A 14,581-nucleotide genomic window follows, 5' to 3' on the forward strand; every position below is an offset into this window, starting at 1 on the left:
CTGAGGCCCAGATTGATCAAACTTGGAGAGTGAAAAAATGACAGAGCACCAACCAATCAGCCTGTAACATGACCGTTAGGAGCTGGTTGGTTGGAACTTTATTACCGTGCAATCTATCACTCTCCAAGGCTTGATAAATCTGGGCTGTGTGATAAGGGCAAGACAGTGATTGAGAATGAACAGATTCCACACACATATACAACACAGCTGAAACATTCTAGGCACCACTTCCCTTATTTTACCCTAGACTTAACACATTAACAATATAATTTATTTTACTGTACTGAATGCTTTGAGGAACAAGGAACACAAATGTCTATTACTCAGATTTTACTAAAAGCAGTGGATCTCAACTTGGGGTACAAGCTCCCCTTGGGGTACTTGCTGTGACGTTTAGTGGTACAAAGAAACATTTCTACAACTGCTGGGTGGGGGATAGGAGGGACATTCAGGTGACATAGGTATCTCTACCCACACACACAGTAGGAAATTGATAACAGGCAGGAAAATACATAAATTCAGTGATATAGAGCTAATTCTGACACAGTGACCCTAATGTCAGAACATGTGGCTCAGATCAGCCAATAGTAATATGTTTTATCATTTTATATTTCATTCTAAATTATAAAAGTTGTAAAAAAAAAATCAAAAAAATCATTAAAGTTACAAAATGAAAAAAAAAAAAAAAAAAAACCTCTCTATATAACTGCAATTGTTCGAAAACAACAGCTTAAAAATAAGATTTTACTCATCGGTAAATCTATTTCTCGTAGTCCGTAGTGGATGCTGGGGACTCCGTAAGGACCATGGGGAGTAGACGGGCTCCGCAGGAGACTGGGCACTCTAAAGAAAGATTTAGTACTACCTGGTGTGCACTGGCTCCTCCCTCTATGCCCCTCCTCCAGACCTCAGTTAAGGAAACTGTGCCCGGAAGAGCTGACATTACAAGGAAAGGATTTTGGAATCCAGGGTAAGACTCATACCAGCCACACCGTATAACTCGTGATAAACTTACCCAGTTAACAGTATGAACAACAACAGAGCATCAAACAACAGATGCCAACATAACATAACCCTTTTATTAAGCAATAACTATATACACGTATTGCAGAAAGTCCGCACTTGGGACGGGCGCCCAGCATCCACTACGGACTACGAGAAATAGATTTACCGGTGAGTAAAATCTTATTTTCTCTAACGTCCTAGTAGATGCTGGGGACTCCGTAAGGACCATGGGGATTATACCAAAGCTCCCAAACGGACGGGAGAGTGTGGATGACTCTGCAGCACCGAATGGGCAAACACAAGGTCCTCCTCAGCCAGGGTATCAAACTTATAGAACTTTGCAAAGGTGTTTGACCCCGACCAAGTAGCTGCTCGGCAAAGTTGTAATGCAGAGACCCCTCGGGCAGCCGCCCAAGAAGAGCCCACTTTCCTTGTGGAATGGGCTTTCACTGATTTTGGATGCGGCAAACCAGCCGCAGAATGAGCCTGCTGAATCGTGTTACAGATCCAGCGAGCAATAGTCTGCTTTGAAGCAGGAGCACCCAGCTTGTTGGATGCATACAGGATAAACAGCGAGTCAGTTTTCCTGACTCCAGCCGTCCTGGCTACATAAATCTTCAAAGCCCTGACTACATCAAGCAACTTGGAGTCCTCCAAGTCACGAGTAACCGCAGGCACCACAATAGGTTGGTTCAAATGAAAAGAGGACACCACCTTCGGCAGAAATTGCGGACGAGTCCGTAATTCTGCCCTGTCCATATGGAAAACCAGATAGGGGCTTTTACATGACAAAGCCGCCAATTCTGACACACGCCTAGCCGAAGCTAAGGCCAATAGCATGACCACTTTCCACGTGAGATACTTTAGCTCCACGGTCTTAAGTGGCTCAAACCAGTGAGATTTCAGGAAACTAAACACCACGTTAAGATCCCAAGGTGCCACTGGTGGCACAAAAGGGGGCTGAATATGCAGCACTCCCTTTACAAACGTCTGAACTTCAGGAAGCGAAGCCAGTTCCTTTTGAAAGAAAATGGATTGGGCCAAAATCTGGACCTTTATGGATCCTAATTTTAAGCCCATAGTCACTCCTGACTGTAGGAAGTGCAGGAACCGGCCCAGCTGGAATTCCTCTGTAGGAGCCTTCCTGGCCTCACACCAAGCAACATATTTTCGCCATATACGGTGATAATGCTTTGCTGTCACGTCCTTCCTAGCCTTTATCAGCGTAGGAATAAGCTCATCTGGAATGCCTTTTTCCGCTAGGATCCGACGTTCAACCGCCATGCCGTCAAACACAGCCGCGGTAAGTCTTGGAACAGACAGGGCCCTTGTTGTAACAGGTCCTGTCTGAGAGGCAGAGGCCATGGGTCCTCTGTGAGCATTTCTTGCAATTCCGGGTACCAAGTCCTTCTTGGCCAATCCGGAACAATGAGTATTGTTCTCACTTCTCTTTTTCTCACAATTCTCAGCACCTTTGGTATGAGAGGAAGAGGAGGAAACACATAGACCGACTGGAACACCCACGGTGTTACAAGTGCGTCCACAGCTATCACCTGAGGGTCTCTTGACCTGGCGCAATACCTTTTTAGCTTTTTGTTGAGACGGGACGCCATCATGTCCACCTGTGGCAGTTCCCATCGATTTGCAAACTGCGTGAAGACTTCTTGATGAAGTCCCCACTCTACAGGGTGGAGGTCGTACCTGCTGAGGAAGTCTGCTTCCCAGTTGTCCACTCCCGGAATGAACACTGCTGACAGTGCTAGTACGTGATTCTCCGCCCAACGAAGAATCCTGGTGGCTTCTGCCATTGCCACCCTGCTTCTTGTGCCGTCCTGGCGGTTTACATGGGCCACTGCAGTGATGTTGTCTGACTGAATCAGCACTGGTTGGTTTCGAAGCAGAGGCTCCGCTTGACTCAGGGCGTTGTATACGGCCCTTAGTTCCAGGATATTGATGTGCAGACAAGTCTGCTGACTTGACCACAGCCCCTGGAAGTTTCTTCCCTGAGTGACTGCCCCCATCCTCGGAGGCTTGCATCCATGGTCACCAGGACCCAGTCCTGTATGCCGAACCTGCGGCCCTCGAGGAGGTGAGAACTTTGCAGCCACCACAGAAGAGACACCCTGGCCCTGGGGGACAGGGTGATCAGCCGATGCATCTGAAGATGCGATCCGGACCACTTGTCCAACAGATCCCACTGAAAGATCCTCGCATGGAACCTGCCGAAGGGAATGGCTTCGTATGACGCCACCATCTTTCCCAGGACTCGCGTGCAGTGATGCACCAATACCTGTTTTGGTTTTAGGAGGTCTCTGACCAGAGTCACGAGCTCCTGAGCCTTTTCCTCCGGGAGAAGAACCTTTTTCTGGCTTGTGTCCAGAATCATGCCCAGGAAGGGCAGACGCGTCGTAGGAATCAGCTGCGACTTTGGAATATTCAGAATCCAGCCGTGCTGTCGCAACACTTCCTGAGAGTGTGCTACGCTGATCAGCAACCGCTCCCTGGACCTCGCCTTTATGAGGAGATCGTCCAAGTATGGGATAATTGTAACCCCTTGCTTCCGAAGGAGCACCATCATTTCCGCCATCACCTTGGTAAATATTCTCGGTGCCGTGGACAGGCCAAACGGCAACGTCTGGAATTGGTAATGACAGTCCTGTACCACAAACCTGAGGTACTCCTGATGAGGTGGATAAATGGGGACATGCAAGTACGCATCCTTGATGTCCAGAGACACCATAAAATCCCCTTCCTCCAGGCTTGCAATGACCGCTCTGAGCGATTCCATCTTGAACTTGAATTTCTTCAGATAAATGTTCAGGGATTTTAAATTCAAAATGGGTCTGACCGAACCGTCCGGTTTCGGTACCACAAACATAGTGGAATAGTAACCCCTTCCCTGTTGAAGGAGGGGAACCTTCACTACCACCTGCTGGAGATATAGCTTGTGAATTGCTGCCAACACTACCTCCCTTTCCATGGGGGAAGCTGGCAAGGCCGATTTTAGGTAACGGTGAGGGGGCGTCACCTCGAAATCCAGCTTATATCCCTGAGACACAATTTGTATAGCCCAAGGATCCACCCGTGAGCGAACCCACTGGTGGCTGAAATTTCGGAGACGCGCCCCCACCGCTCCTGGCTCCGGCTGTGGAGCCCCAGCGTCATGCGGTGGATTTAGTGGAAGCCGGGGAGGACTTTTGTTCCTGGGAACTAGCTGCATGGTGCAGCTTTTTTTCTCTACCCCTGCCTCTGGCAAGAAAGGATGCACCTCTGACCTTCTTGCTTTTTTGTGAACGAAAGGACTGCATTTGGTAATACAGTGCTTTCTTTGGCTGTGAGGGAATATATGGCAAGAAATTTGACTTCCCAGCCGTAGCTGTGGAAACTAGGTCCGAGAGGCCGTCCCCAAACAATTCCTCACCCTTATAAGGTAACACCTCCATGTGTTTTTTAGAGTCGGCATCACCTGTCCATTGCCGAGTCCATAGGACCCTTCTGGCAGAAATCGACATTGCGTTTATTCTAGAGCTCAGCAGGCAAATGTCCCTTTGGGCATCCCGCATATATAGGACAGCGTCTTTGATATGCCCTAGGGTCAGTAAAATAGTCTCCCTGTCCAGGGTATCTATCTCCTCAGACAGAGTATCTGTCCATGCTGCTACAGCACTACACATCCAGGCCGAAGCAATTGCTGGCCTCAGAAGAGTACCAGAATGTGTATAAACAGACTTCAGGATACCTTCCTGCTTCCTATCCGCAGGATCCTTTAGGGCGGCCGTATCCTGTGACGGCAGGGCCACCTTCTTAGATAAGCGTGTCAATGCTTTGTCTACCCTAGGGGAGGATTCCCAGCGTAACCTATCCGTTGGCAGGAAAGGATACGCCATAAGTAATCTTTTGGAAACCAGTGCTTTCCTATCAGGGGAATCCCACGCTTTTTCACATAACTCATTTAATTCATGTAAAGGGGGAAAAGTCACTTCTTGCTTTTTCTCCCCAAACATATAAACCCTCTTGTCAGGGACAGGGTTTTCCTCCGATATGTGCAATACATCCTTCATTGCTATAATCATGTATCGGATGGCTTTAGTCATTTTAGGCTGCAACTTTTCATCATCGTCACCGACACTGGAGTCAGAATCCGTGTCGACATCTGTGTCAACCAACTGGGATAGTGGGCGCTTTTGAGACCCTGACGGCCCCTGAGCTGTAGAATCAGACATGGGTTGAGACCCTGACTGATTATCCAACCTTTTATGCAAGGAGCTTACGTTATCATTTAACACCTTCCACATATCCATCCAATCAGGTGTCGGCGCCGTCGGCGGCGACACCACATTCACTTGCACTTGTTCTGCCTCCACGTAACCGTCCTCATCAAACATGTCGACACAAACGTACCGACACACCGCACACACACACAGGGAATGCTCTAATTGAGGACAGGACCCCACAAGGCCTTTTGGGGAGACAGAGAGAGAGAGTATGCCAGCACACACCCCAGCGCTATATAACCCAGGGATTACACAGTAACTTAGTGTTTACCCAGTAGCTGCTGTTTATGATAATTTGCACCTAAATTTATGTGCCCCCCCTCTCTTTTTACCCTTTTTCTACCTTGATACTGCAGGGGAGAGCCTGGGGAGCTTCCTCTCAGCGGAGCTGTGGAGAGAAAATGGTGCCGGTTAGTGCTGAGGAAGAAGGCCCCGCCCCCTCAGCGGCGGGCTTCTGTCCCGGGTCTGTGTAAATAAAATGGCGGGGGCTCGTACATATTTACAGTGCCCAGCTGTATATATGTGTCTTTTTGCCAAGAGGTATCCTAATTGCTGCCCAGGGCGCCCCCCCCCCTGCGCCCTGCACCCTACAGTGACCGGAGTGTGTGGGTAGTGTGGGCGCAAAGGCGCACAGCTGCAGTGCTGTGCGCTACCTCATGTGAAGACAGGAGTCTTCTGCCGCCGATTTCGATGTTCCTTTTGCTTCCGCCGGCTTCTGTCTTCTGGCGCTGCGAGGGGGACGGCGGCGTGGCTCTGGGAACGGACGACCAAGCTTAAGATCCTGTGTTCGAACCCTCTGGAGCTAATGGTGTCCAGTAGCCTAAGAAGCGCAACCTAGCCGCAGTTAGTAGGTTTGCTTCTCTCCCCTCAGTCCCTCGTAGCAGAGAGTCTGTTGCCAGCAGAAGCTCTCTGAAAATAAAAAACCTAACTAAAATACTTTCTTATTAGCAAGCTCAGGAGAGCTCACTAAAAGCACCCAGCTCTGGCCGGGCACAGATTCTAACTGAGGTCTGGAGGAGGGGCATAGAGGGAGGAGCCAGTGCACACCAGGTAGTACTAAATCTTTCTTAAAGTGCCCAGTCTACTGCGGAGCCCGTCTATTCCCCATGGTCCTTACGGAGTCCCCAGCATCCACTAGGACGTTAGAGAAAAAAAAATACCAACAAAGCATATGTGGACTATAATTTATCAGGGGATCCCCACATGGTACATGATTGAGAACCACTGACTTAGGGCCGACTGTAATAGCCCGCAATTTGCGGGGTTCGTCACAATTCTAGTGAGGTATAGTCACTAGATTTAAAGTGGCAAAACTGGTTTTGCCTTTAAACTGCAGATTTGAATCTAGTGATGATCTCCCAGGCTATTACATTTGGCCCTTATAGTAAGAGGGTCCTTACCTAAAAACAAGTTAGAGCCCTAACATTCAACTTGATTTACAGTATATGCCAGTTAAAATGTAATGAAGTCGCTGATTTAAACAAGATATTTAGATGAACTATCTTTTATAGCTAGATGTGTGTGACTTTTCTGATGCACTAAAACACTTTCAAAATGATTGATTTCAATAAGAGTGATTTGTTTCACATGCTTACAGTACACAGGGAAAACAGCTGGCAGCACGGGAGGCATTTGATATGCTGGCATAATACACCTGGCAGCGCAATAAGTGGTTCTTAGCTTTGTAATACAAAAATACACAAAAACTGGTAACTATCAAATTAACCAATGTATTATAAAAAAGGGAGAGAAGAATAACTTGCGCCTTAGTTGCAGCCCTGGACTAAACTCACAAGAGCACCACTCCTTGATAACCATACATATACACAAAAAATTTAGAGTAGTCCACAGGCGCCACTAAATATAGGACAATCCAGATGTACATCAAAAGGTTCAAACCTTTTGATGTACATCCCGTACGGTGTGGAGGTCAGTTTTGAGGTACGAATCCACCTATAAAGGAGGAATCTTGATTGGCTGAGAAATTTCCAACCAGAGTCTGTACTTGGGAAGATTGTACATCTGGATTGTCCTATATTTATTGGCGCCTGTGGACTACTCTAAATTTTTTGTGTATATGTAAAATTAACCAATGTGGTTGCACAAATATGAACTTCATAATACTTCACTTTCTTACGATAAGAATGAGAGAAAAAAAGAGCAAGAATAGAGGGGGCAGAGGGGCGAGGATGGGTAGGTAGGGAAGTAGACTCGGCAGGGTGGCAAATATGTACCTAGTGGTCAAGCTAATGGCAAAACAGAAAGGAGCATGGAAAGCTGCTAGGTGCCTAGGAATAGTAATTGTAAAGGCTCAACACCTGGTATCAGCATTCAAAGAAGAACAGCTAAAATGGGAGGAATAGTAAGGGGTTGCTAAACAAACCAGGAGAACCATGTGGCAGTAAATTCTGAGAATCTGTCCGCAAATATGAACTTTTTATTGCGGTCTTTAAGAAGCTGTTTTCCCACCCTATGCAACATTATTAGCTGGAGGATACAAGATCAGACAGACAAACAGTGGGTGGCACACAATGCCTTCCTTGATGCTGAGATCTATGTAGGGAGCTAGGAATGTGCCAGCTCTGAAGTTCTTTCCCATTGCAAAGGCTGGCATTGGTTTTGTTTAACCCCTCAGCTACCTGAGTACTGGAACATATAAAGTACTTTAATGAATACCTTGTCCAGGCAGGGTAATGCTCCTATATGAAAAGGGTTGATACAACAAGTGGTTGACAGGTGTTGGACTGGCCATACACCTAAAAATGTATTGTCCAATCTGGCTGGTTGGAATAAAAATCTGGTAATGTCTGAACAACAATTTTTGTCAGTTTTCCACCATTTCGGAGCAATGGTAAATTGTCATTTGCTCCCATCCTTTACCAGATTTTCATTCCAACCAGCCAGATTGGGCAATAAATTTGAGGTGTATGGCCAGCTTTAGTTTCACAGCATATATGTCCTCATACCTGATGCAGAGCTGTCAAGCCATCTTCATTACACAGGTTGGGGTCCACATTACTCTGAAGTAAAGACAGGACTGAAGAAGAGATAGAAATGGAATCATTAAAGAACATCACACAAACAAACCTGCATCTATACAGAGGTGTGACCTATAGCAATCAGCATTGAACAGTTTAGCCCCAGGTAAATCAATGAAAGTGTGTGATTGGTTGCTATGGGATATTACACTGTATAATTTTATACATGTTAGTAATAAGCCAGCAACCATTCACAGAGGCCAGATTGGCTTTTACTGACCATTACATTTCCTCAGTGAGTCCCAAGTCTAAGTATATGTCTATATGGTATATCTAATTGTGTATATAGATTCTGAGGAGTCTCAACACACCCATTGGGCACTGCAAAATGTCTTGATTTTGTGCCAGTGCTGTGTATGCTTACCTGTAACCTGGAGACGACTCCGCAACTGAGCAGTGCGCTGTGGTGTGCAGAGAGGTGTAATACTCTGCAAAGGGGCGCTGTACAAAAGTGTATATATTAGAGGACAGCCCAGCCTCCTACCATTTTAATAAAAAGCTAATAACAGTCTTGCTCATAAAACACTGCTTGGTTCAGTGGACAGTTCGACAGTTAAAATGTTGACACAACGGGGACAGGTCGAACACAGCATGCTGACATGTTAATCATGAATGAAAGCATTTTAACAGTGCCAGCTTTACTACTTCAAACATGATTATTTACCATTACCACCATGGGGTAAATTTACTAAGATGGGAGTTCTATTTAAGATGGAATGTTGCCCATATCAACCAATCAGATTCTACTTCTCATTTATCTATCACCTTCTAGAAGATAATACCTGGAATCTGATTGGTTGCTATGGGCAACATCCCATCTTAAATAGAACTCCCATCTTAGTAAATTTACCCCCATATGTCTAAAAAAATAAGATTTTACTTACCGATAAATCTATTTCTCGGAGTCCGTAGTGGATGCTGGGGTTCCTGAAAGGACCATGGGGAATAGCGGCTCCGCAGGAGACAGGGCACAAAAAGTAAAGCTTTTCCAGATCAGGTGGTGTGCACTGGCTCCTCCCCCTATGACCCTCCTCCAGACTCCAGTTAGGTACTGTGCCCGGACGAGCGTACACAATAAGGGAGGATTTTGAATCCCGGGTAAGACTCATACCAGCCACACCAATCACACCGTACAACTTGTGATCTAAAACCAGTTAACAGTATGATAACAGCGGAGCCTCTGAAAGATGGCTTCCTTCAACAATAACCCGAATTAGTTAACAATAACTATGTACAATTATTGCAGATAATCCGCACTTGGGATGGGCGCCCAGCATCCACTACGGACTCCGAGAAATAGATTTATCGGTAAGTAAAATCTTATTTTCTCTATCGTCCTAGTGGATGCTGGGGTTCCTGAAAGGACCATGGGGATTATACCAAAGCTCCCAAACGGGCGGGAGAGTGCGGATGACTCTGCAGCACCGAATGAGAGAACTCCAGGTCCTCCTTAGCCAGAGTATCAAATTTGTAAAATTTTACAAACGTGTTCTCCCCTGACCACGTAGCTGCTCGGCAGAGTTGTAATGCCGAGACCCCTCGGGCAGCCGCCCAAGATGAGCCCACCTTCCTTGTGGAGTGGGCCTTTACAGATTTAGGCTGTGGCAGGCCTGCCACAGAATGTGCAAGTTGGATTGTGCTACAGATCCAACGAGCAATCGTCTGCTTAGACGCAGGAGCACCCATCTTGTTGGGTGCATACAATATAAACAACGAGTCAGATTTTCTGACTCCAGCTGTCCTTGCAATATATATTTTTAATGCTCTGACAACGTCCAGTAACTTGGAGTCCTCCAAGTCACTTGTAGCCGCAGGCACTACAATAGGCTGGTTCAGATGAAATGCTGACACCACCTTAGGGAGAAAATGCGGACGAGTCCGCAGTTCTGCCCTGTCCGAATGGAAAATCAGATATGGGCTTTTGTAAGATAAAGCTGCCAGTTCTGACACTCTCCTGGCCGAAGCCAGGGCTAGAAGCATGGTCACTTTCCATGTGAGATATTTCAAATCCACCTTTTTTAGTGGTTCAAACCAATGAGATTTTAGAAAGTCCAAAACCACATTGAGATCCCACGGTGCCACTGGAGGCACCACAGGAGGCTGTATATGCAGCACTCCCTTAACAAAGGTCTGGACTTCAGGGACTGAAGCCAATTCTTTTTGAAAGAAAATCGACAGGGCCGAAATTTGAACCTTAATAGATCCCAATTTGAGACCCATAGACAATCCTGATTGCAGGAAATGTAGGAATCGACCCAGTTGAAATTCCTCCGTCGGAGCACTCCGATCTTCGCACCACGCAACATATTTTCGCCAAATTCGGTGATAATGTTGCACGGTTACTTCCTTCCTTGCTTTAATCAAAGTAGGAATGACTTCTTCCGGCATGCCTTTTTCCTTTAGGATCCGGCGTTCAACCGCCATGCCGTCAAACGCAGCCGCGGTAAGTCTTGAAACAGACAGGGACCCTGCTGAAGCAAGTCCCTCCTTAGAGGTAGAGGCCACGGATCTTCCGTGATCATCTCTTGAAGTTCCGGGTACCAAGTCCTTCTTGGCCAATCCGGAACCACTAGTATCGTTCTCACGCCTCTTTGCCGTATAATTCTCAATACTTTTGGTATGAGAGGCAGAGGAGGAAACACATACACCGACTGGTACACCCAAGGCGTTACCAGCGCGTCCACAGCTATTGCCTGCGGATCTCTTGACCTGGCGCAATACCTGTCCAGTTTTTTGTTGAGGCGAGACGCCATCATGTCCACCATTGGTCTTTCCCAACGGGTTACCAGCATGTGGAAAACTTCTGGATGAAGTCCCCACTCTCCCGGGTGAAGATAGTGTCTGCTGAGGAAGTCTGCTTCCCAGTTGTCCACTCCCGGGATGAACACTGCTGACAGTGCTATCACATGATTCTCTGCCCAGCGAAGAATCCTTGCAGCTTCTGCCATTGCACTCCTGCTTCTTGTGCCGCCCTGTCTGTTCACATGGGCGACTGCCGTGATGTTGTCCGACTGGATCAACACCGGTTTTCCTTGAAGCAGAGGTTCTGCCTGGTGTAGAGCATTGTATATTGCTCTTAGTTCCAGAATGTTTATGTGAAGAGACGTTTCCAGGCTCGTCCATACTCCCTGGAAGTTTCTTCCTTGTGTGACTGCTCCCCAGCCTCTCAGGCTGGCGTCCGTGGTCACCAGGATCCAATCCTGTATGCCGAATCTGCGGCCCTCCAATAGATGAGGACTCTGCAACCACCACAGAAGAGACACCCTTGTCCTTGGAGACAGGGTTATCCGTAGGTGCATCTGAAGATGCGACCCTGACCATTTGTCCAACAGATCCCTTTGGAAAATTCTTGCGTGGAATCTGCCGAATGGAATTGCTTCGTAAGAAGCCACCATTTTTCCCAGGACTCTTGTGCATTGATGTACAGACACCTTTCCTGGTTTTAGGAGGTTCCTGACAAGCTCGGATAACTCCTTGGCTTTTTCCTCCGGGAGAAAAACCTTTTTCTGAACCGTGTCCAGAATCATCCCTAGGAACAGCAGACGAGTTGTCGGCATTAACTGGGATTTTGGAATATTCAGAATCCACCCGTGCTGTTTTAGCACTTCTTGAGACAGTGCTAATCCCATCTCTAGCTGTTCTCTGGACCTTGCCCTTATTAGGAGATCGTCCAAGTATGGGATAATTAATACGCCTTTTCTTCGAAGAAGAATCATCATCTCGGCCATTACCTTTGTAAAGACCCGAGGTGCCGTGGACAATCCGAACGGCAGCGTCTGAAACTGATAGTGACAGTTTTGTACAACGAACCTGAGGTACCCCTGGTGTGAGGGGTAAATTGGAACGTGGAGATACGCATCCTTGATGTCCAAGGATACCATAAAGTCCCCTTCTTCCAGGTTCGCTATCACTGCTCTGAGTGACTCCATCTTGAACTTGAACTTCTTTATGTACAGGTTCAAGGATTTCAGATTTAGAATAGGTCTTACCGAGCCATCCGGCTTCGGTACCACAAATAGAGTGGAATAATACCCCTTCCCTTGTTGCAGAAGAGGTACCTTGACTATCACCTGCTGAGAGTACAGCTTGTGAATGGCTTCCAAAACCGTCTCCCTTTCGGAGGGGGACGTTGGTAAAGCAGACTTCAGGAAACGGCGAGGTGGATCTGTCTCTAATTCCAACCTGTACCCCTGAGATATTATCTGCAGGATCCAGGGATCTACTTGCGAGTGAGCCCACTGCGCGCTGTAATTTTTGAGACGACCCCCCACCGTCCCCGAGTCCGCTTGAGAAGCCCCAGCGTCATGCTGAGGCTTTTGTAGAAGCCGGGGAGGGCTTCTGAACCTGGGAAGGAGCTGCCTGTTGCTGTCTCTTCCCTCGACCTCTGCCTCGTGGCAGATATGAATAGCCCTTTGCTCTCTTATTTTTAAAGGAACGAAAGGGCTGCGGTTGAAAGGTCGGTGCCTTTTTCTGTTGGGGAGTGACTTGAGGTAGAAAGGTGGATTTCCCGGCTGTAGCCGTGGCCACCAAATCTGATAGACCGACTCCAAATAACTCCTCCCCTTTATACTGCAAAACTTCCATATGCCGTTTTGAATCCGCATCGCCTGTCCACTGTCGCGTCCATAAAGCTCTTCTGGCCGAAATGGACATAGCACTTACCCGTGATGCCAGTGTGCAGATATCCCTCTGTGCATCACGCATATAAAGAAATGCATCCTTTATTTGTTCTAACGACAGTAAAATATTGTCCCTGTCCAGGGTATCAATATTTTCAATCAGGGACTCTGACCAAACTACCCCAGCACTGCACATCCAGGCAGTCGCTATAGCTGGTCGTAGTATAACACCTGCATGTGTGTATATACTTTTTTGGATATTTTCCATCCTCCTATCTGATGGATCTTTAAGTGCGGCCGTCTCAGGAGAGGGTAACGCCACTTGTTTAGATAAGCGTGTTAGCGCCTTGTCCACCCTAGGAGGTGTTTCCCAGCGCTCCCTAACCTCTGGCGGGAAAGGGTATAATGCCAGTAATTTCTTTGAAATTATCAGCTTTTTATCAGGGGCAACCCACGCTTCATTACACACGTCATTTAATTCTTCTGATTCAGGAAAAACTATAGGTAGTTTTTTCACACCCCACATAATACCCTGTTTAGTGGTACCTGTAGTATCAGCTAAATGTAACGCCTCCTTCATTGCCAAAATCATATAACGTGTGGCCCTACTGGAAAATACGGTTGATTCGTCACCGTCACCACTGGAGTCATCGCCTGTGTCTGGGTCGACCGACTGAGGCAAAGGGCGTTTCACAGCCCCTGACGGTGTTTGAGTCGCCTGGACAGGCACTAATTGATTGTCCGGCCGTCTCATGTCGTCAAACGACTGCTTTAGCGTGTTGACACTATCCCGTAGTTCCATAAATAAAGGCATCCATTCTGGTGTCGACTCCCTAGGGGGTGACATCCTCATATTTGGCAATTGCTCTGCCTCCACGCCAATATCGTCCTCATACATGTCGACACACACGTACCGACACACAGCAGACACACAGGGAATGCTCCTAACGAAGACAGGACCCACTAGCCCTTTGGGGAGACAGAGGGAGAGTTTGCCAGCCACACACCAAAAGCGCTATATATATATATCAGGGATAGCCTTATAATAAGTGCTCCCTTATAGCTGCTTTGTTATATCAAAATATCGCCATAAATTTGCCCCCCCTCTCTGTTTTACCCTGTTTCTGTAGTGCAGTGCAGGGGAGAGACTTGGGAGCCGTCCTGACCAGCGGAGCTGTGAGAGGAAATGGCGCCGTGTGCTGAGGAGATAGGCCCCGCCCCTTTTCTGGCGGGCTCGTCTCCCGCTATTTAGAGAAATCAGGCAGGGGTTAAATATCTCCATATAGCCTCTGGGGGCTATATGTGAGGTATTTTTAGCCTTTATATAGGTTACATTTGCCTCCCAGGGCGCCCCCCTCCCAGCGCCCTGCACCCTCAGTGACTGCCGTGTGAAGTGTGCTGAGAGGAAAATGGCGCACAGCTGCAGTGCTGTGCGCTACCTTTAGAAGACTGCAGGAGTCTTCAGCCACCGATTCTGGACCTCTTCTGACTTCAGCATCTGCAAGGGGGCCGGCGGCGCGGCTCCGGTGACCATCCAGGCTGTACCTGTGATCGTCCCTCTGGAGCTTGATGTCCAGTAGCCAAGAAGCCAATCCATCCTGCACGCAGGTGAGTTGACTCCTTCTCCCCTCAGTCCCTCGCTGCA

The 14,581-nt window shown here is 47.5% G+C and overlaps 1 protein-coding gene across 1 annotated transcript in view; it reads right to left on the reverse strand.

The window, feature by feature from the left end:
• The window catches only part of PPP1R16B (protein phosphatase 1 regulatory subunit 16B), a 146,446-nt gene that overhangs the window by 84,750 nt on the left and 47,115 nt on the right, over positions 1 to 14,581 (reverse strand). The window contains exon 4 of the mRNA XM_063960259.1: positions 8,246 to 8,316. Coding sequence (XP_063816329.1) covers positions 8,246 to 8,316 — 71 coding nt within the window. The remainder of the gene's footprint in view (positions 1 to 8,245; positions 8,317 to 14,581) is intronic.

This window comes from Pseudophryne corroboree, chromosome 3 (assembly GCF_028390025.1).
Source record: "Pseudophryne corroboree isolate aPseCor3 chromosome 3, aPseCor3.hap2, whole genome shotgun sequence".
Taxonomy (NCBI): Eukaryota; Metazoa; Chordata; class Amphibia; order Anura; family Myobatrachidae; genus Pseudophryne; species Pseudophryne corroboree.